Source organism: Juglans microcarpa x Juglans regia, chromosome 3S (genome assembly GCF_004785595.1).
Source record: "Juglans microcarpa x Juglans regia isolate MS1-56 chromosome 3S, Jm3101_v1.0, whole genome shotgun sequence".
Lineage (NCBI taxonomy): Eukaryota > Viridiplantae > Streptophyta > Magnoliopsida > Fagales > Juglandaceae > Juglans > Juglans microcarpa x Juglans regia.
In genome coordinates this window covers 25292809-25314004 of record NC_054599.1, presented here as the reverse complement: position 1 = coordinate 25314004, position 21196 = coordinate 25292809, and the positions used below count along the sequence as shown (strand labels likewise).

The 21196-nt window shown below is 36.1% G+C and overlaps 3 protein-coding genes and 1 pseudogene across 3 annotated transcripts; 2 read left to right on the top strand and 2 right to left on the bottom strand.

Annotated features, from left to right (window-relative positions):
• Positions 1-956: 956 nt before the first annotated feature.
• LOC121257200 lies at positions 957-5064 on the bottom strand (annotated as a pseudogene).
• A 2802-nt stretch (positions 5065-7866) lies between these two features.
• On the top strand, positions 7867-15508 carry LOC121258882 (transmembrane 9 superfamily member 1). The gene is made up of 12 exons (XM_041160418.1): positions 7867-8084; positions 9920-10112; positions 10245-10349; positions 12008-12025; positions 12105-12196; positions 12282-12434; positions 12596-12730; positions 12864-13030; positions 13163-13257; positions 13388-13761; positions 14271-14544; positions 14954-15508. The coding sequence occupies exons 1-12, from the start codon at positions 7998-8000 to the stop codon at positions 15019-15021; spliced, it is 1761 nt and encodes a 586-aa protein (XP_041016352.1). The 5' UTR covers positions 7867-7997; the 3' UTR covers positions 15022-15508.
• A 506-nt stretch (positions 15509-16014) lies between these two features.
• On the top strand, positions 16015-16771 carry LOC121258883 (ferredoxin-like). The gene has a single exon (XM_041160419.1). The coding sequence runs from the start codon at positions 16114-16116 to the stop codon at positions 16552-16554; it is 441 nt and encodes a 146-aa protein (XP_041016353.1). The 5' UTR covers positions 16015-16113; the 3' UTR covers positions 16555-16771.
• A 282-nt stretch (positions 16772-17053) lies between these two features.
• Positions 17054-20570, bottom strand: LOC121258881 (probable acyl-activating enzyme 1, peroxisomal). The gene is made up of 3 exons (XM_041160417.1): positions 20297-20570; positions 17439-18966; positions 17054-17170 (listed from the first exon to the last, which is right to left on the bottom strand). The coding sequence occupies exons 1-2, from the start codon at positions 20495-20497 to the stop codon at positions 17446-17448; spliced, it is 1722 nt and encodes a 573-aa protein (XP_041016351.1). The 5' UTR covers positions 20498-20570; the 3' UTR covers positions 17054-17170; positions 17439-17445.
• Between the last annotated feature and the right edge of the window lie 626 nt (positions 20571-21196).

Below are 21196 nucleotides of genomic sequence, written 5' to 3'. Positions count from 1 at the left end.
CTTATTATTTTGTTTAAATATTATGGCTATTAATAAATTTAGATTTTAGCTTTTATATGAAATTATGTTAATTGGGTCCAAGTGGGTTATGTAGATTAATTCAACCCATTTACATGAAATGGGTTGGAATGAGTCGTATTGCAATATATAATTTCTAATTAATTATTAAACGTGTTAAAACGGATAACACAACACAACTCATTATTTAAATGAGACGTATTAGAGTTTGAATGCCTGACTCATTTGGCTTAACGAGTCGTGTTCAGGTTAACTCATGTAGTCAAATATTCATAACTAGACACAACTCGTGAGCAGCGAATATGAATTGTTACCCTAAACGTAGATGATGTGCTCTACACATCAATTTTATAATAGATAACTTAATTTTTTATTATAGTGTTTTCTCTCATACGAGGGTCAAAAACTAAAAAAAATGAAAACATAACTCACAAACTTTGAGGTGAGAGGAAGATCTTAAAAGTATCTAAATCTACATGCATAGGGTCATGGGATTTGTTAATAAGTATTATTACTTTTTTTTTATTTTTTATTTTAATCTTCAGTTATATCGACAGACGGGTGTGCCAAATTTTTAAATGAATCTATATATTAACTAACTACTTGGTGGAATTAGAATAGTCGTGTCGACGACTCTTGAGTCTTGAGTGCTTTGTATGAGCTATATTTCTTTGTACGAGCTGTTACTTTTTCACTCAATTTGGCCTGATTATCTGCCCATTTTTTTTTCCCTTCAATACTTCTCTGAAAACTATGGCAAATGGCAGCAGAATATTCGAGGCAGAGAAGAAAAAGAAATGTATGGAGACTTCATTCTCCATCGGAGACTTTTAATGGTTAATCACTTTATTCACAATCTGGTTACCAAATCCTTTTACTTATTTTATAAAGAGGAGAGGGAAAGAAGGGAATAAAGAGATCAGGATGAAGAAAAAAAAAAAAAAAAGAGACTATTTTATTGGCATAGCCCTTTTTAATCAGGCCAACCTTCCGTATATACAACCTCAAGGGAGTGAAATCATCTTACAAGAATTCCATGTTCTCTGCTAGAGCCCCTAGACCATCCAAAACCCTTAACAACCTTACTACTACACAACCCATTTTCCCTCCATACCCTCAAGAGGAGGGTTTGCAATCCTCAAAGGTATTTAGCAATCCTAATGCTGTTTCCAAGATAATAGTTCTTGGACAGACTAACATTCAGTTCCCGGTTGTACAGAGACTGACCACGACACTGTAAATTTACAAACATTTATTGAAGAGCATGTCCCAAGCAGAAAAAACTGACTTTCATACAAACAAGAAACCATACTGCAATTGAGAGAGACTCGACTACCAAAATTCTTTCCTAAAATAATTAAGAAGTAATAGATTGGCCTTAACTGAAATGAACTTCCTCCTCATCATTGACATCTTCTTCCTTGCCGTCACCATCTTCTTCTCCTCCACAACCAAAGCCTCCGATTGATTCGGAAGATGGGGGAGGAACTTTGGCTTCATTTACAATTTTCATTATATCTTCCACGCTTTGGAGGGAAAAGCAGGGGTTCTCTTTCTTGTAGTATATGGCTTGAGCAGCCTCTGTTAGTTCCCTTGGCAAGTTCTTCAAAAACCATGGGTGGCTCTTGATTTCGTTAATGGTGATCCTCTGCCGGAAGGGAAAAAGGAAAAAAATAAAGAAGGCAAACATTATATAACCTGCAATTTTCCAATCAATTTATTGTAGATGATAAAAGCTATCAACATGAAAGAGTGGGCACTTCATTATTAACAATAAACAACACCTTCCCAACACCCTTCAGAGGCATGTCCTACACACTATACTGTGACTGCCAACAATACTACTGCACATCACATACCAGTTATGTGCCCGCACATCAAATACTAACCCTTAATTAACCAAAATATGAACCATACAATGCTTATTAAAAAATTATTCCCCCAGTTTCAGCCAGAGAATGAAAGCACCCTCTAAACCACAAAAATCAACAAACCACAGATACAACTTTTGGAAGGAGCTTATCAAAATTCTTAGAAGAGATCAGCAACTTAGTTTCACACATACCTTTAGAGGATTTGCAACAAAAATGCGAGAAATAAGTTGTTTACAATCTTGAGATATGTGAACATAGTCTGGAATCTTGTACTGAACAGCCATTGTTCGCTGCATAAGAATGGTAGAGGAAGATTCTTATAAAAAATAATGACAGAGGAAGATATTAAAACTGTTCAAATAAGGAACTTAGTGATTTTAAGGCCAGCCAAATGAAGGTAAATTACATTGAAAGTTTTCCTGAGATTCTTTGGGTCTTGCGGATCTTCAAATGGGTATACTCCCGCTAGCATAACATAAAGTGTCACTCCACATGACCATACATCCGCCAACTGAACGTACACAAAGCAAAATTAAATATAACTGCAAAGAAAAGGGTATTTATATCCTTCGCACAAATAAGAAACTTGTCAAACAAGAGGTAGTTTACCACGCTTTTTATCTTTCCAGGCCATATCAGTGTTCAATTGTTTCCCAAGCAAGTATCTTCTTACAAAAAGATAGTCTCAATTGATCACATTATGGTAATGTGGGTATGTTTAGTTAAAATAAATAAATATAACTGGCATTTGCTTTATCATATTGACAGGAAAAATATAAGGACAGTAACAAAGTGAACAAGACAGACAAAGGATCACATACGACAGAAGTGGCACAAATGTTGTAACACAATACCAGGGGAGGCACGGGTCTAACCCTCATTTTTAAAACATACAAACGTTGGGATTATAGTCCTTTATGCCGATTATTGATTGGTTTATATGTTCAGTGACCACAATGTACCTTGTATAGTTTGCTAATTAATCAATTGACATAAGAAAACACATTCCAAAATAACTGTTACTCGAACATAGCTGTGAAAACAATAGGTGATTTACAATTTATTGAGACAAGAACACCGGCAGGTGGAAAATCAATGGTGAAGATGTTCAGCACAATGGCTCATGCATCAAGTCTTCAAATCAGGAAATAAGTTTTCAAGAGAAATGGTTCATCTGGGAAGTTTATGGGAAACAGGATCTAGGCATTATAAATACATGATAATCTGGTCATTAAATCAGCTCCAGCAAAGCTTGAACAGATAAACTTAATAGAAAATGTGAGGTTCGGCAACATACGATATCAAAATTACCTTGCCATCATACTCTTTCCGTGAAAGAACCTCGGGTGCAATATATGCGGGAGTTCCAACGGTTGATTTGGGGCTCGAATGTAGCAGAGATGACTACACAAATATTGCTAGTCAGAGGATGTAAATTCACAACTACCACATAGAAAGGCTTAGCATACTAAATTGAATCTAAAACTAAACCTTTGAATAACCAAATCGCAAATCTTCAGGCGAGGAGCAGGGTTTCCATCCAGCAAGGTATTTTCCAGCTTCAAATCTCTATGGCATATTTGCTTCAGGACAAGGAAAATTAAAGGGAAAAATCAACTTCAAGTAGAGAAAGGAACTAGATACGTTTACATATGTTTAACATCTCTTACCATATAATGGCAGTAGCACACTCCAGAGATGAGCTGTTGGAAAAAATATCTCGCCTGAAAAGACGCAAAGGAAAAGACAAAAGAATCGGATTCATAATATTTCACCCTCTGTTGGTTGCTTATTGAAAAGAATGGGAGACGTAATTCAGATCTTTATCTTCGTTTCTTTTCCCTTCTTATATTGCTAATTTTTTGTTTCATAAGTAAAAACAATACAACTAAGCTGACTAGCAACACAGAACTAGAACGAAGGGAGATTGTTTTAATCATAAACATCGTGAGATCCAAATCCTACTCTTCCGTTCTTTTCCTACATATTTTCAGGAAACAGAAACGAAAGTCTAAATCTATCAGTAGACCTGTAGAGAACCAAAAACATATGAAATTGGAGCTCGCTATCAGTCAAGAACAATGATCAAACCTCATCTTCGCTAAACCTTCCGACAGCACAAATTCGCTCAAATAGCTCTCCACCCGCGGCGTACTCCATGACGATAGCCAGATGGGTAGGAGTCAAAACCACCTATGAATCCAAATCCCAAAAACCCAAATCAGACAATTGAAAGCGATAGAAGTAATATTTATGTCTAAACTCAAACGAAACCATGCATACATGCATACATGTGTGTTGAAAGTAAAAAGGAGAAAAGAGACGAAAAACACATATACTCGCGCGTCACACAATAACACACACCTCCTTGAACCGAATAATATTTGGATGGCAAAGCGATCTGTGGTTTATGATTTCTCTCGCCACATTCTGACCAATCTGCCACCAAAAGAGCAAATAAACAGGTGATCGGAAGCCGCCCAGGCAGACGAAACGAAATTCTAAAACTTTCAGAGGGTTTATGCGTTCTCTGAACTACCCAAATAAATTTCTGTCCTTTTTTATCTTAGCAATGGAGTTCGACGAAGTTAATCCTAAAAAGTAGCAATTTCATCAAACAGCATGCAATAGATACTCGAGGATATGGAAAGAGAGTTATACGAGCGGATACCTTGTGTCCCCGCTCGATGTATTTCATGGCGACGAGCTTTTTGGTTTGCTTGTCCCGCATAAGCCTGGCCACTCCGAACTTCCCAGACCCTATGTCTTTCACTAGCTCGTAATTCTCCATCGATATTATCTCTTAACTTTCGCCTCTCGTTATGTGCTAAACCCCGGTTTCAGTGTTACACTCATCAATCGAAATCAATAGCGGAGCCCTCAATTCATGCCGTCATGCTCGAGAAGAAGGAGAAGCACAGAACTCGACCGCAATGGTTTCCAACTCTATACCCCTATTCAAATGGGAATCGGATTCGGAGAGAGGGGGGAGGATTTCGGAGACTTGGAGATTTAAGGAAAGCAAAGAATCTGAAACAGTCGTTTCACATTGAGGGAGGGAGAGGGAGAGATGGAGAGAGAGTGCGCGTAACGTATCAGCTCTCAGCAGCCAGTAGGGTAGAATAAAAAGCGAGACTGCCAGAGCGAGAGACGGAGGAGGAAAACATTACAAGAGTCGCAAAAGATGTCGTTTACCAGGACTTCATATTGTCAAGGCTGGAAATTCGGTGCACATAGAAGTGTGGTTCACGCCATACAAGCCAGTGATCCAACATGTGCATATCTTAATCCCCTACGGTACGGTTTGGAGTAATTTTGGATGAGAAAGCCGCGTAACAAAATTTTAAAAAAATATACTTACAAATTGATATAATTTTAAATTATACGTATCACGTCAATTTCAAATTATATATATCACGTTAATTTATAAATTTAATTTTATCAAATCTAATTAAACTATTTCTAATTTTAAATACATGATTTTGAATATAAATTACGGATGACTTGACCACGATCACTTGAAATCTTAGATTTTAAATTTTATTTATTAAGAAGTACTTCTAAATCATTTTAATAAATAGGTTACAATTTATTTCAAATCACTTTAAAATAAGATATCTGAAAGAATTCTTCTATTTGAAAGTCAGTATATAAAATACATTCTATTTTATTGATATGATAAGATTTAATTTATAAAAATTTTAATAAATCAAATTTTATCATGTCAATAAAATGGAACGCATGTTTTACAGACTTCCAACTATAATTTTTACATTTGAAATATAAGATATTATAAATCTCTTAGTTTAAAAATCCAAATTCTAATTCGTTTATCCAAACGCAATCTTAAAATATTTTGTTCGAGGATTCGGCCTCCCTCCAATGATTCACGACTTCTCCTGTTCTAGTAATTAGGCATTGACACGTGATTTTTTCCCAAAAAATAAAAAATAAGTGAAGATTCAAAATCATGGGTTATAGGGTTATAAAACTCTATTTTACTAGCATCTATCATCACTTTTCTAGAGATCAACAACTAAGACTGTTCATTCGGGCCGACTTTTTTTCCATCATGACAACAACCCATCATATCATATTATATCAACAATCCATTACACACATATATATGTATTTATGTATGTATATATGACATATGTATTAATTATAAAATTATAATTTCTGTTACTAAAATTATAGCTTTTCTGAATGCTCGAAACACAACTTGAATAAGACATTTTAATGTTCAACCTTCACTTGAGGATACTAAAAATACTTTACTCAACTTGACTCATTTATTATATATATTTTTTTAACTTGAATTTAAAAAATAAAAAATAATTGTGAATTAAATGACTGCAAGATTAATGTATGATTATTTGGATCTTCACCAATAATAATCAGTTATACTAATATAATATATCGTAATATTTATAACATTTTAATAATTATACTCGTAAAATAGTGAACTATATATACACATGTATATTTCTTATAACTACTACATATGCCATATATATATATATAATGAACTATACACAGGGGTTGTTGATCTATAAAAATTCATTCGAGCGATCATAAATACTATGTAATCCACTTTATATATACATCTCAAATTCATTATAAATCTTTAAATTTGAATAAAAAACTCTAAAATATTCAAATATAGCATCCACAAAGAATGCATGTTAATCTGTTGAGATAACATTCAGTTTTTAGTAAAAAAGTATATTTTACGCACCAGAAACTTACTCAATTTGTTTTCAGAGATGAGATAAGATGAGTTAAAATTAAAGTTAACAAATTGAATAAAATATTATCAAAATATATTTTTTAATATTATTTTTGTTTTAAAATTTAAAAAAATTGAATTATTTATTTTATTTTATATGTGAACTTAGAAAAATTGTAATGATGTGATAAGAGATTTTCAAAATTTTGAGTTTTATCCCTAAAAACAAATGAGGTTATCTGATAGCAGTGTTGAAGAAAATTGTTTACAGTGTATTTGGCAGTCCAATGTACCTCCTGTGGTGAAGAACTTTATGTGGAAAGCATGTTGCAATTAGGGGTGCTACCCACACCGTATGGTGGTGCGGGATAGCCCCTCCTCGCCCCCCGCCTTGATGCAGGGAGAATCAGCCCCGCCTCCACTCACTTTAATAATAGATTACAGTCTACTAGACCTAAAAATTATTCATAGATTCAAAAGTGATAAAAAAACACATTCTTTTATCCAATTTGTAATTTTAAATTTATAAAAATATGACTATAACTTAAAAATTATGTAGTTTTTAAATTTACTAATGCACTTTTTGTGTAAGTTGTAATGTAGTAGGATTACCATTCTATAGATTGCCTTCACAATACATGTCTCATACTTAAGCAATGTGAAACTTTTGTATTGCCTTGATAATTTATAAAAGTATCACGGTACCACATTACAACTTATACAATTGGGAGTTCCATTGTGTTTGGAGTTGGGTTTGAATAGAATTGTTTTCGAAGGTGATGCCAAGAATGTGGTGGAGTTGATTCAGAGTGCAGATGGATTGTTTGGCACCAGTGGGCATATCCTTCATGACATTCAGATCCTGCTTTCTAGCCTACGGAATTGGGAGTTCCATTTTGTGCCGAGGGATTGTTTACATCTATGTTCATTTGTGATGTTCCGGTCTGTATTCAGGATCTATCCATCTGTTTAATAATGAATTGTAGTCTCTTTTGTTAGTAAAAAAATAAAATATAAAAAATAAAAAATTGCTCTTTATTATTGGGTTAGGGTGAAAATATTGGGGCGAGAAGCCCATATGTGTGGAACCTAGTTGGGACTATAAGAAACGGAAAAGCCCGTGTCCCGAGGCATGGGCCTGGGCCGAACAAAATCCTGATTAAGCAAGAAAATAATAAATAATTTAGTTATAAAAAATAAAATAATAATAATAATAATAAATAATTACGAATGTAATCGTCAATCGTCAGCCAACTCCCGTTCTCCTACTCTCTCTTAAAAGGACGAGCTCAAGAATTAAATCGAAGAAAGTCTCAGATCAGAGCGACCTTGGGAAAGTCTGGACCGTCCATATCCAACGCTCGCCGGCGATCTCCATGTCCTCCACCGTCCGATCTCTCTCACTTGTCACCCTCCTCTTCCTCCTCCTCTCCTCCTCGTTCGCCTCCGAGTCAGATCACAAGGTGAACCTGCTCTCTCTGTTTATCTCTCTCCCTCTTCAAGCCCTAGCAATGAGTTTGTTATCCTGTCGTGGCCCTCCGAATCAACTTGTAGATCTTTTAAATGCTTCTTGTTTGTTGTTTAATTGGCTTCAGATCTGCCAATTTCTTGATTGGTAGACTCTGTTATTTGACTTCCTCTGGTCAATTCCTGAGCATTAGAAAGTTGATTTGGGGGGTTTCATTGGTTTTCTTGGTCATGAATACCTCCTATCAACTCAGTTTTTCTGAAGTGCAAGAACCAAATGCGTACATTCTGTGGGTATAAGCTTTTATGTTTGTGTCTATGTATACATGTATGTTTATTGGAGATTTGGAAATGACGTAGTGTTTGTGTCGTTGTCTGTTGGGACCTTGGAAATTAGGTATTCGTAACATTTTACCTGTATTATATTTGTCGATCTGATCTACAGAGGCTTGCAATAGACATTTTGTGGCAGGATAGTTGACCTGCTAGTGATGCGTGTAGCATAGTTAGGTGTGGGGGTTGCTGGGATCGTGTGAGTGCTGATGGTTTTAATCGTGATAGGGAATGGTGATTTCCCGTATGCACATGTGCACCTATCATTGAGACAAGATGCGTTTCCATGCTTTTTAAGTACCTCGAATTTTGACCACTAGCGAATTAATCCATGACAAGATAATTCCTGTGACGTAATGCTATAAGTTGGATCTGGTTATTGTCTTTGGTGCAAAATAAGTTGGATCTGGTTCTGATGGATGTTCACCGAGATATTTTCCATTTGGAAGGATAGAGCTGTAATTTTGGATTTGCAGATACAGAAATGATTTTGACTGACATTTTAAACAGTTATAGAAAATTTTGGGATTGGTTATCTCATAATTGTTAAGAACAAACGTTAGTTTGAGCTCTAGTTGGCGGTGGTTCCTTTTTTATTTAGTTTATTTAATCATGATTTGAAAGAAAGCCACCCACCAGTGCACTAAAAAATGAATTGCAAGTGCCTATCCAATCTGCACCTCATACCCTTATTTATGAAGTTCTAGGACATGCCATTATTGAGCCTCTATGTGAAGCATTTTTACCCTAGAAAAAGATAGTAAATGTAGAAAGTTGCTGAACCTCTTCAGTGGTTATCATATGCAATTTCTGCTTTTTGTTCCTTCTTTTGTGTTTTGCACAATAAGCACATTAATTTCGAATGGTGTTTTAACCTTAAAGGTTGGCTCAAGTGGTAAGGGTCTTAGTATTGGTAGTATGCTCTTTCCAGGTCTAAGGATTGAACCCTTGGGTGCAAAAATTTTCTAGGGGCCATGTCCCATCAGTGAAAAATCAATGATTTACCTGATCCGTGTGATGGGGATGCGTCATACGGGTCTGGGGTTTATTTAGGTTAAAGACATGTTGCTTTTGCATGGTCTCCAGGATTCCTCATCATAAGAAAAAAAACTTAAACAGTGGTCAAATCAAAACTAGCATTTCCTCCTCCCTTAACCAAGGGGCAGTGGGTAAAATAACAAGCTTGATATGGGTGCATGAGTCTTGTTTGCAGTAGAAAAGGCACACTAATCTGATAAGAAAATTATGTTATCAACGCTTCTCTCTCTCTCTCTCTTTTGAAGTTTTTATGGATGTAACTAGCATTACTTATTTTCTTAAAAAAGTATTTTATAAGATGAGCTGGCCTTCATATATTCCAAATTATTTCTGTGTATACATTGTTGTGAAATATGTCTTGGATAAACTCAACTTGTAGTGTGTATAAATAGCTTGAGATGAACTGAACTGCCACTGAAATTAATTGATACCTTTTTCACCCCCTTCATTTCTTCTTCAGTATCAGCAAGATGACCCAGTTACCCTTTGGGTAAATAAAGTTGGCCCCTATAATAATCCACAAGAAACCTACAATTATTACAGCCTTCCATTTTGTCGTCCTCCGGGCAATGCAGCTCACAAATGGGGTGGTCTTGGCGAGGTCCTTGGTGGAAATGAACTGATTGACAGCCAGATCCAAATAAAGTTTGGAAGTAAGAAAAATTTCTATCATAACCCTTAATTTTTATTTTGAGGTAGAATGTTTGAGCCAACCCTAGCAAGGTTGTGACCAAGGCTTATATTTTTTGATTTGAGTTGCATATATTGACTTTTTTCTTGCACAGAAAATGTGGAGAAGGCTGTCATTTGTCCTCTGGATCTTGATGAAGCAAAGGTTAAACAGTTCAAGGATGCAATTGAGAATAATTACTGGCTTGAATTTTTCATGGGTATGTTCTTCTCTGTATCCATCAGTTTTTTGCTAATGCAATGTGAAGATTATTTCAGTGTGAATTATTCAAATGCTGATGGGTATGAGATTTCTGTAGAAATTTCATAAATGTGGGGAGTGTGTACAGTCATAAATTAGAATTTTTATTTCAAATTATAGTGGTACATGACTTCCTGGGGGGGGGGGGCAAAGTCAGAAGCAAGTAGGCTGAATTTTCCATGGGAAAAGCAATGCCATAGAGAGTATTATTCTCTATGCTGTTGTGTTTGGATTAGAAATATCAATGCCATAGATGATCCGTACCAAAATGATGAGAAATATCTTCCTTCACAGTGACAGCAAATTAATTCTTGTTTATGAGAAGATCATTGTAGATTTAATAGCCAGATAGAATGGATTTGTATCTCAGTGTAAAATATGTAACACTTAGGTGCCGTTTGGATGAGATGAGATGATTTTAGATGAAAGTTGAATGTTTCTATCTTCTTTTCAGCTCGCTAGAATGTAATTAGGTGTCTCACTTTGTATACTTCCTGTTTACTTGGACATTGCCTAGTTTCATTCTATTCAATAAAGCTATTTATTTACTTATAAAAAAATATATATATATATTGTTAGAATATTATTTTTTAATATTATTATTGATTATTATTTTGGGATTTGAAAAAGTTGAATTGCTTACTATATTTTGTGTGGGAATTTGGGAAAGTTGTAATGATGAGATGAGATGAAACACTTTCACTATCCAAACGGGGCCTTTATGATAATTTTTGTTAATGCAACTATTTCATTTCTTCACGCTATATACTGCTATAGGTGTAACCAGGTGAGAGTTCCAAGAAAACCTCATCACCAAATTTCCAGCAAGCTTCATTGTTGAAACCTTGACTATGACTCGTGCAAATTTGAGTTTGCCAGAGGCACTGATTTTCCCTCCCTCCCTCCCTCTCTGGGCGGGTTGGAAGGGTTGGGACTTTGTAAATCATAACTGAAGCAATTTCAAGTCTTTTATATGCACAGTTTTCTTTTTATAAGTAAAGTAATAAGAAGTTTTTTTTTCCCCTTTTATGCACAGTTTACGACTATTTATTGTTGCAAATTTCTACATGGGATTAGTTATGTTAGGCTGTGTTTGGATGATGAACTAAGTTGAGTTGAGTTGAGTTGAGATAATAAAATATTGTTAGAATATTATTTTTTAATATTATTATTATTTTGAGATTTGAAAAAGTTGAATTGTTTATTATATTTTGTATTGAAATCTGAAAAAGTTGTAATGGTGAGTTGAGATGGACTTAAGAAGCAAACGAAGCCTTAATCTTTTTTTTTTTTATATAAGTAATAAAATATTTTATTGATATAGAAGAGGCATAGCCCAAGTACATAGGAAGTATACATGTGATTGCACCTAGTTAGGAAGGGGTTTAGATATGTTAATCTTAGGAAGGGGTTTAGATATGTTAATCTAATAACCACATTACCTTATACTAGAGATATCTAAAAAATGCATATATGGGCTGCTGTATATGTTTCTTATGTGTTATTTTGGTTTGCTTTGGGGTCTTTTTTTCCCTTTATTTACTATGTTGGAGAACTCGCTCTTAACTTCTTGCCTGTTTTCTAATGTTGGTCTCGACATGCTGGATACAAGTTCAGATGATCTACCTTTATGGGGTATGCATTTAACTCACTTTTGTTTTTTGTACTTGAGTTTGCACATAATTGGATAATTCATTTTTTTTCCAACATTTAGGTTTTGTCGGTACAATGCATCCAGATAAGAATGGTGAGAAGCATGCCCTTTTCACACATAAGAAAATTGTCATCCACTATAACAAAGATCAGGTTTGCAGTTTTCCAAATTGCATATGAATTCTATGATGGGGTTTAGGATTCACCCTGGCATCATAATTAAGCTTCTATCTTGTAGATCATTCATGTGAATCTCACTCAAGAGATCCCAAAGCCGTTGGCAGTTGGAAAAAAATTGGATATGACGTACTCGGTCAAATGGAGTTCAACAAATGTAACTTTTGCACGTCGCTTTGATGTCTATTTGGATTACCCTTTCTTTGAGCACCAGGTAACCCATTGTTTTTTTTTCCCTATTTCCACCACTTTATGCATTATTATGAGTATCAAAAAAATATTTCGGACTAATCTGTGGTTATTGGCTGCCTGTTTTTCCATTCATTGCCATACTTATCTGTTATTGAGAGTTGCACGTGCATTGCTAATGTGCAGATCCATTGGTTCTCCATTTTTAATTCGTTCATGATGGTTATCTTCCTTACTGGTTTGGTGTCAATGATATTAATGCGGACCCTTAGGAATGACTATGCAAAATATGCTCGGGAAGATGATGACTTGGAGACTCTGGTATTGTGCCATTTACTTGTATATCTATTGTCATTTTTTATATTAAAGCTTTATTGAATTTTTTTAATTGAAGAAACTGTAATTGCTGCTCACTATAAAGTCCTTGATTGCTGTTTTGGTGCTTGTTCTTTAGGAAAGAGATGTTAGTGAAGAGTCTGGTTGGAAACTCGTGCATGGGGATGTTTTTCGGCCTCCTCGCAATTTAGTTCTTCTTTCGGCTGTTGTTGGGACAGGTGCCCAGCTTGCATTGCTTGTTCTCCTTGTCATCTTATTGGCAATTGTTGGCATGTTGTATGTTGGGTAAGTTGAGAACTCACGGTTGATCCTGAACAACATACATGCATTTTATGCTAGCACAATCACTGCATATGTTTTCCTTTCATCTTCTCATAGCTGCTATAATGTCCTTCAATTGTTATTGATATGGCTCAGGCGAGGAGCAATTGTCACAACTTTCATTGTGTGTTATGCTCTTACATCGTTCATTTCTGGTTATGTGAGTGGTGGGATGTACTCACGCCATGGGGGTAAGTAAGGGTTTTGTTTCATCATCTTAATGCTTTTCTTTTTTCTTTTTGATAAGTAAAATAAGCATCTCAATGCTTTTCTTAGATGATTACTATTACAGTTTTGCATAACTCCATTTTGTTCTGCCAGGTAAAACTTGGATAAAGTCTATGATTCTCACCGCATCTCTATTTCCATTTATGTGCTTCGGTATTGGGTTCATCTTGAACACAATTGCTATCTTCTACGGGTCTTTAGCAGCTATTCCCTTTGGCACAATGGTTGTTGTCTTTGTCATCTGGGCTTTCATCTCTTTCCCTTTGGCTCTTCTTGGTACGGTTGTTGGAAGAAACTGGAGTGGTGCTCCAAACAATCCTTGTCGTGTGAAGACCATTCCCCGTCCAATCCCTGAGAAGAAATGGTATCTCACACCATCTGTAGTCTCAATGATGGGTGGGTTGCTACCCTTTGGCAGCATATTCATTGAGATGTATTTTGTCTTCACATCCTTCTGGAATTACAAGGTGGGTTTTACCATTCTATGGGTTTTTTGGGTACATAATGAATCCAATATGGTGTTACAGAAGATGGTGGAATCGCTACGATATTTTGTTTGAGTCACTCTCATGTTCAGCTGGTTAATATTAAAAACATGTCATTTAATAACATTGTAAAATGGTTTTAACAATATGGAGGCAGGGTTTCCAAGAACTGACTTGCATCTCTCTCAAATACAATGAACGGTGACATCTTTATGTTGATAGTTACTGGCGTCTTGAATATTCTGTTTACCTATTTTTTAGGCGTGCCTGAGAACCTGAGTCAGTTTTTTTATGTTATGGTGTGAGTATTAATATTTCCTGATGGTTTTCCTTTTAATTAATATCTCATGATAGTTTTTCAGACTGATGGATGTTTTTTTTTTTTTTTTTTTTTTTTTTTTTTTTTTCCAACACTAATAATCAGAAAGTGTGCACAATATGGTTAAAGGTATATTGAAGCTGAGTAACTCTTCTTGTTCTGTGTGCAACAGGTGTACTATGTGTATGGGTTTATGCTGCTGGTTTTCTTGATTCTCATTATTGTCACTGTTTGTGTGACCATTGTGGGGACATACTTCTTGTTAAATGCTGAAAACTATCATTGGCAGTGGACTTCCTTCTTCTCTGCTGCCTCGACAGCTGTCTATGTGTATCTGTACTCAGTATACTACTATTATGTGAAGACCAAGATGTTCGGCTTCTTTCAGACCAGCTTCTATTTTGGATACACTTTGATGTTTTGTCTCGGTTTAGGAATCCTTTGCGGTGAGTTTCCACAGTTCTATTGAATTTTCAATATTGAGTTTCCACAGTCATCTTTTTGGGAACCAAAGGCTCCCTAAAACTTAATACATTTACTGAAGTTTCATGCTTGAAAGCTTCACAAGATTTAACGGAAATTTTAATTCTCTATTTGTAACTTCAGCCAAAGTAAATTGTAGTGGATTACTTATTTTAAGGGAAAAAAAAAGGTGTTAAGGAGCCCAATAAACTTGGTTTGAATTTTGAGCTAACATAGAATTGAAATTCAGTTTATACTGCCTGTGTATGGCTATGCCTTTTGCGTTTTTGATACTGACACGACACTGAAAACGTCTATTTGATAGCTCCTTTTTACTTGAGCATTGATTTTTTTATTTTTTTTATTTTTTTTATTTTCCTTTTACATGTGTAGGAGCTGTTGGTTACCTGGGCTCGAATTTGTTCGTGAGGAGGATCTACAGAAACATCAAGTGTGACTAGCATTCTTCTGAAGAGGAAAGAGACCGAATGACACTTCCCTGCGCTCTTTGGTTGACAATAAATTTTGAGAGGAAGCTTGTGGGTCATGTACAAGGGACTTGGCATTGTCTACAGATCAAAATCACAGGGTTTGAGGATGGGGATGTATTCTTCTCTCTCTAGACTGGGGATGCCCTGAGATTATTATTTCTTCTTCTTCATCTTCTTTTTGTGCTTTCCCCGGCTGTAAGTGAAAGCCTTAATTTAGGATGCAGAAATTGTTTCCATAGTCTGGAAGTTTAGCAAAATATCGAATCCGCCTATCATTTGAATTATTTCTTCTTTGCCCCCTTACAAATAGGTGCCTTTGTAAGGATCGATGCCTAATTTACCCCACCTTTTTTTTTTTTTTATTATTATTATTTTGTTATGCTACTTGCACGTCTCTGGGACAAAGGAACTTTTGAAGGCGAGAGGACTTTTAAGTAATGAATTTTGTGCTTCTGAATATGTGAGAATGAATAGGGTTGTACTTGTCTCTCTATTTTGTGTTCAAAAATTTTTTGGTCGGGAGGAGAAGTAATGGATAACTTGACGTGCCTGATAGCCATGCCTGCCTGCCTGCTTTAGACATTTAGGTGTTTTCTGTTCTTTTGTTTTTCGTTTTGGTTTCCTTTATTTGTTTCCCAATTTCATTGTATGGAAAATACCAGATCAATCTAGGAAACCATATTATGAGGAAATAAATAATTGCAGGAAAAAAATCCCAAATAGGAAATTCACTGGTAAATATAGAAAATTTAGAATCAAGAAGATAAAACCCCTTTCGCCCATCCAAGAAATGCTAAGGAAAAAAAAAAAAAGCAGGAAGGAGAACTAAGAGGATTGTGTCAACCAGAGTCACCAATAAATCTGAGGTGATAATAAAAGGATAAAGCGAGCCTCAAAAGGTTGCCACGTGGCAGATAGGGGGTGATGGACACCTAATAATAATAGGCCACGCTTCTTCCACAAGCCTCCCAGTTATCAACATTAGTAGTCTCTCATCTCTCTTTAGCTACCATATCCCCCAACTCTATTCACCCACTCCAACCACAAAACAAAAGAAAGAAAATGGCAACCACAGCTGCTCTCTCTGGCACCATGGTTAGCACTTCCTTCCTTCGCCGACAGCCGGTGACAAGCCTACGGTCACTTCCTAGTGTTGGCCAGGCTCTTTTCGGCATAAAGTCCGGGCGTGGAGGGCGCATTACAGCCATGGCTGTTCACAAGGTCAAGCTCCTTACCCCTGAAGGGCCAGTAGAGTTTGATTGCCCGGATGATGTTTACATCCTGGACCAGGCTGAGGAGGTTGGTATTGATCTCCCTTACTCATGCAGAGCAGGTTCTTGCTCTTCATGTGCAGGGAAAGTTGTGGAAGGATCTCTGGACCAGTCTGATGGTAGCTTCCTTGATGATGAGCAGATTGCTGAGGGGTGGGTTCTTACTTGTGTTGCTTATCCTCAGTCGAGTGTTGTCATTGAGACCCACAAGGAGGAGGAGCTTACTGCTTAAGAAATGTGATTTCATCTTCACTTTGTTGTTGTTGCTGCTCTCTCTCCCTCTGTCACTTCATGAATGTATTGTTGGTTGGTTTGGTGGGCTTAGTCTTGTTCCAGGGACATGGTGTTTTATGCTTTAAATGAGCGACTTTTTATGTTTTTGTTTCCTTCATTTGTAGTCTCAAATGGACTGTAGTAGCTTAATAATCTTCCAATGGTTTTGCTTATAAGATCTCTCTCTCTCTCTCTCTCTGAGTGTTTGTGCTTGTCTTGAATAATTACTGGATGTCATAATTGCTTGCAGCGGACACAAAAAGGAAGTGTGTTTGGATTTTTGGCAGTGGTTGAATGGGGAATTGCACTTTGTTTGAACTAGTCTACGATACCAACAAATTAAGCCACGAGTCTATTACAACGAATTTGCTATGAAAAAAAGGGGAGGAAAAGATCACTTAAATTGCAGCCAAAAGGAAGCAGAATACCTGGGATAGACATATAGCAAATCACAAACATGGCCAAATCACCCATTATCAATCATAATGCATATTAACATTCATACAGTGATCCATTTGACCTTAGGGACTTCATTTTTCACATACCAAGGAATTCAAGCAACAGACCGAGCATTAATTATATAAGAGATTAACACTGCTATTGGTTTGAGAAAACTCTGAACTCAAATTGTATTGATGCACATAGCAAGTTTTTATAAAAGTCATTTGAACAATCTAACTATGGAAAGCAGTAATAGTATTTAAACTATTACAGAAAATTAAGGACATTACTACCAAATCAGAAACTGATCCCAGAATTATGCTTCCACAAATCTTTGCTGATTTTATTGTGTCCGTTGACTGTGGGCTGGCATTGAGTTGGCTGTAGGATCTTCCTTGATAAATTACATCTATTGGAGCCCGTTTTGGAGAGCCAGACCAGCTGCAATATTAACCTTCTCTCTGAGAACAAATTTCTGTATCTTACCAGTTGAATTGACTGGTAAATCCCCAAAAACAACACCGTGAGGAGCCATATACTTGGGCAATCGATCCCCACAAAACTTAATAATCTCTTCCGCCGTACACACATCACACTCTTTCTTCAACTTCACAAACGCATAAGGAGCCTGATCCCCCAGCGGGTGGCCATCACATGCTCTCCCAACAACAGCAGCATTCAACACCTTTGGATGACTTAGCAACACTGCCTCCACCTCAAGTGTGCTTATTGCCTCTCCTTCGGAAGAGATTATGATATCCTTTGCACGGTCTTTTATTTGTACAAAGCCATCTGGATGTCTGATTGCTAGGTCCCCAGAATGATACCATCCACCCCTAAAAGCCTCTTGAGCTACTTTTGGATTTTTAATGTACCCTAACATTAAAGCATTGCCCTTAAGCATTACCTCCCCGATGGTTTTCCCATCACAAGGTGTGCTCTTCATGGTTTTCGGATCTTTCACATCTACACCATCCATTATAAGGTTGTGAAGCCCTTCACGACCCTTTATTCTTTCTGTTTGTTCATCCATTATAAATTTTGAAGAATTCTCCAATCTGCTTTCCCATGGTCCTAGAATGGCTGCAGGGCCAAGGGCTTCTGTCATACCATAGCCATGGCTGATGTTAAATCCTAGTTCGGTAACCTTCATGAGGATTTGGGGTGGTGGTAATGCACCAGCAACAGTAATGTTCACCCTGGATGGGAGTGGGCTCTGATGATCAGTAGCCGGAGCGTCTGCAATTATGTTCAAAATGGTGGGTGCACCACACAAGTGAGTAACTTTGTGAATATAAATTGCATCAAATATGAATTTTGAGGAAAGTTCAGTTCTAAGGAAGATATTGGTGCCGCCAAGTGCAGCCATTGCCCAAGTGAAGCACCACCCATTGCAGCGAAACATGTCAACAGTCCAAAGAAACACTGGCATTTGTCTCATGTCACTGCGAAAAACTGCTGCAAGTGAATTGAGGTAGGCAGCTCTATGGCTGTATATTGCTCCTTTAGGAATCCCAGTTGAGCCTGAAGTATAATTCACCGAGATGGGATCACACTCATTTTTTAGTGGTACAATCTCAAAATCTGCTCGTCCCCTTGCAAGAAGAGCATTGTAATATTCCAGGCTACAGCCTGCTGGGGTTTCTTTAGTAAGTATTGAGGGTGCTGTAATTTGATCACTCTCTGCTATTAGAACAAGTACTTGTACTGGGGGCTTGCCTTCTCTGTCGGAGAGTATGTTTAATGCGTCGAAAACTACCTCGACGAACTCGTAGTAGATAAAAATGATTTTGGCCTCTAACTGTTCTAATAACAAAGCTAACATGGTTGCATCCAACTTGGTGTTTAGTGCAGACAGAACTGCTCCAGCCATCGGAACGCCAAAATGCAGCTCATAGAGTGCTGGAACATTTGGTGCTATAGCAGCAACCTGCTCATCATAGAAGAAAATGATAGATGTCTTGTATGTTTTTTTTTTTTTTTTAATTATATTCAGACTTTCTCATGAACTCTTGGAAAATTAATCATCCATTTTTAAATTAATTTTTTTTTTGATTCTTCATCCTTTTAATTATTATTCTCACTAAACCATTAACTTGCCATAACAATATATAATGACTATTTTTACAATAATTGTAAAAGAGTTATAACTTGATCTTCATCTTCCATATAATTTGGCCTCTTTTTGAAAAGATTTTCATGACTCCATTACCTATGTTATGCTTCTAGGAACCATTAAGAACAAGAATCAAACATTTATCCGGAATGAGTTGATCCTATTAAATGCAATATAAATTGGTGCCAACATCTATATGTGCGTGCGTGCGAGATACATGATATATCAAGCATTAATGCTGTGATACCCCATATGATAAGGATAATTATAGTAGGTGGTGTATGGGATCTCACATTACTTGGGAATGATAATTTCTTGCTTTTTATAAGGCTCCAATTGTATTATTGATTAGTTCTTTTGAAGTATAGACCATGTTGTTTGGATATTCTATTGGGACATTAAAAATGCAATCGTACGTGTAGATTAGACGAAGATTATTCAAAGTTAATTTCTATTCCAAGTACTCTACAATCTAAATAGGAGATAAATAGATTCATAAATCGAGTCCCACCATTTTTATTAAACATTTAATAATATTTAAGAGACTCCCATGAACAACGTACAATAAAATTCATGGATGAAACTAGTCTACTGTCCACTATCCTCTCACAAAAGTCTACAAATCAGACAAATTCTTTCAAGATTCCTCTACTTTTTGGGTGTGCTGCAAGCAAAGTTAATTAGGTGAAACACATGCAGGACCACACAGGACTTTAACAAGTAAACGAGTCCATGAGGAGACCAAAAAAGTCAATGCTCTTCCTCCTCCTCCTCCTGCTGCTGATCGGCTTGTACATATTTCATGATCATCAGATCAGTTGAAGAAATTTGAGGAGATCATAGGCTGGTATATATAGATTTAGTCATCAAAGCAAAGGAATTATCGAATTTTTCAATGTTTTTAATGTATTCTACTTAATTTTTTTGAAAAAAAATCAAAATCAAAAGAGATCTCAATAAAATACCATTACATCACGATCACACGATATATGTAGAATGTTTTTCATTGATTAAGAGAGAGCCCATAACTAGAATTTGGAACAGTTATGTACTAAAAACGCTGCGTTCGAGTTTAATTGACATTACTTCAAAGATCAGTACTGGTAAACAAAAAAAAAAAAAAAAAGGCGAAAATAATACTTACAGTATCACCACGAGAAATTCCAAAGTACTGGACCAAAGAAGAAGCAAGCTTGATACAGCGTTGATGTGTTTCTTTCCACGAAGTTTTCTCAGTACCATAAACCATGGAAACCTTATCTCCATACACAATGGCTGCTCTCTCTAAGAAGCTTATTGGGGAAAGAGGAGTGTAGTTTGCAGAGCATTGGACAACACCCTCCATATTGATATTATTTTACTTGTAACCCATGCCAGCAGCTTACTTACCTATCTATCTATCTATCTATCTATCTATAGGCTCCCAAAACCAATTGATGTATATATAGTCTATATATATACACTCTAACCACATACAGACACATTTATACAATATATTAATATAATATTATATACATAAATGTGCGATAGGTTTCACTTCATATGCCTATCTTTTATTATAGTATTTATTCATACATACATACATATACATATATATTATATATTGGATTCATTCATCAATCAGCAATAATAATACATTCTTTCATACAGTAGTACTTACGATTATTTTTGCCATAAATATCTATTCATTCATTCAAGAGCCGCTGTTTTATTAGTATGGCCCACGGCTTAACGAATTAGGACGGTTGTATAATATATATTTATTTGTAATTTATACTTTATATAAATAAAAGGTTTGTTTGTTTGTTTTTTGTTTTTAAATAAGCAAATTAAGGTTTGTTTGCCCAACTGCAAATTATGAGGTCGTGAAACTATTGCTGTGTTTAGTTTAATTATTCCTACCTCTCTTATCTTCCTCTTTTTGTCAATGTTGCCAATTCCCAAAATAAATTATAAGGGGATTTCACCGTCACTCATAAGCCCATTAGGTACTCGACCGAGAATAATATGTTTTGCTCTGATACTCGGCTCCAGGACTCAAACT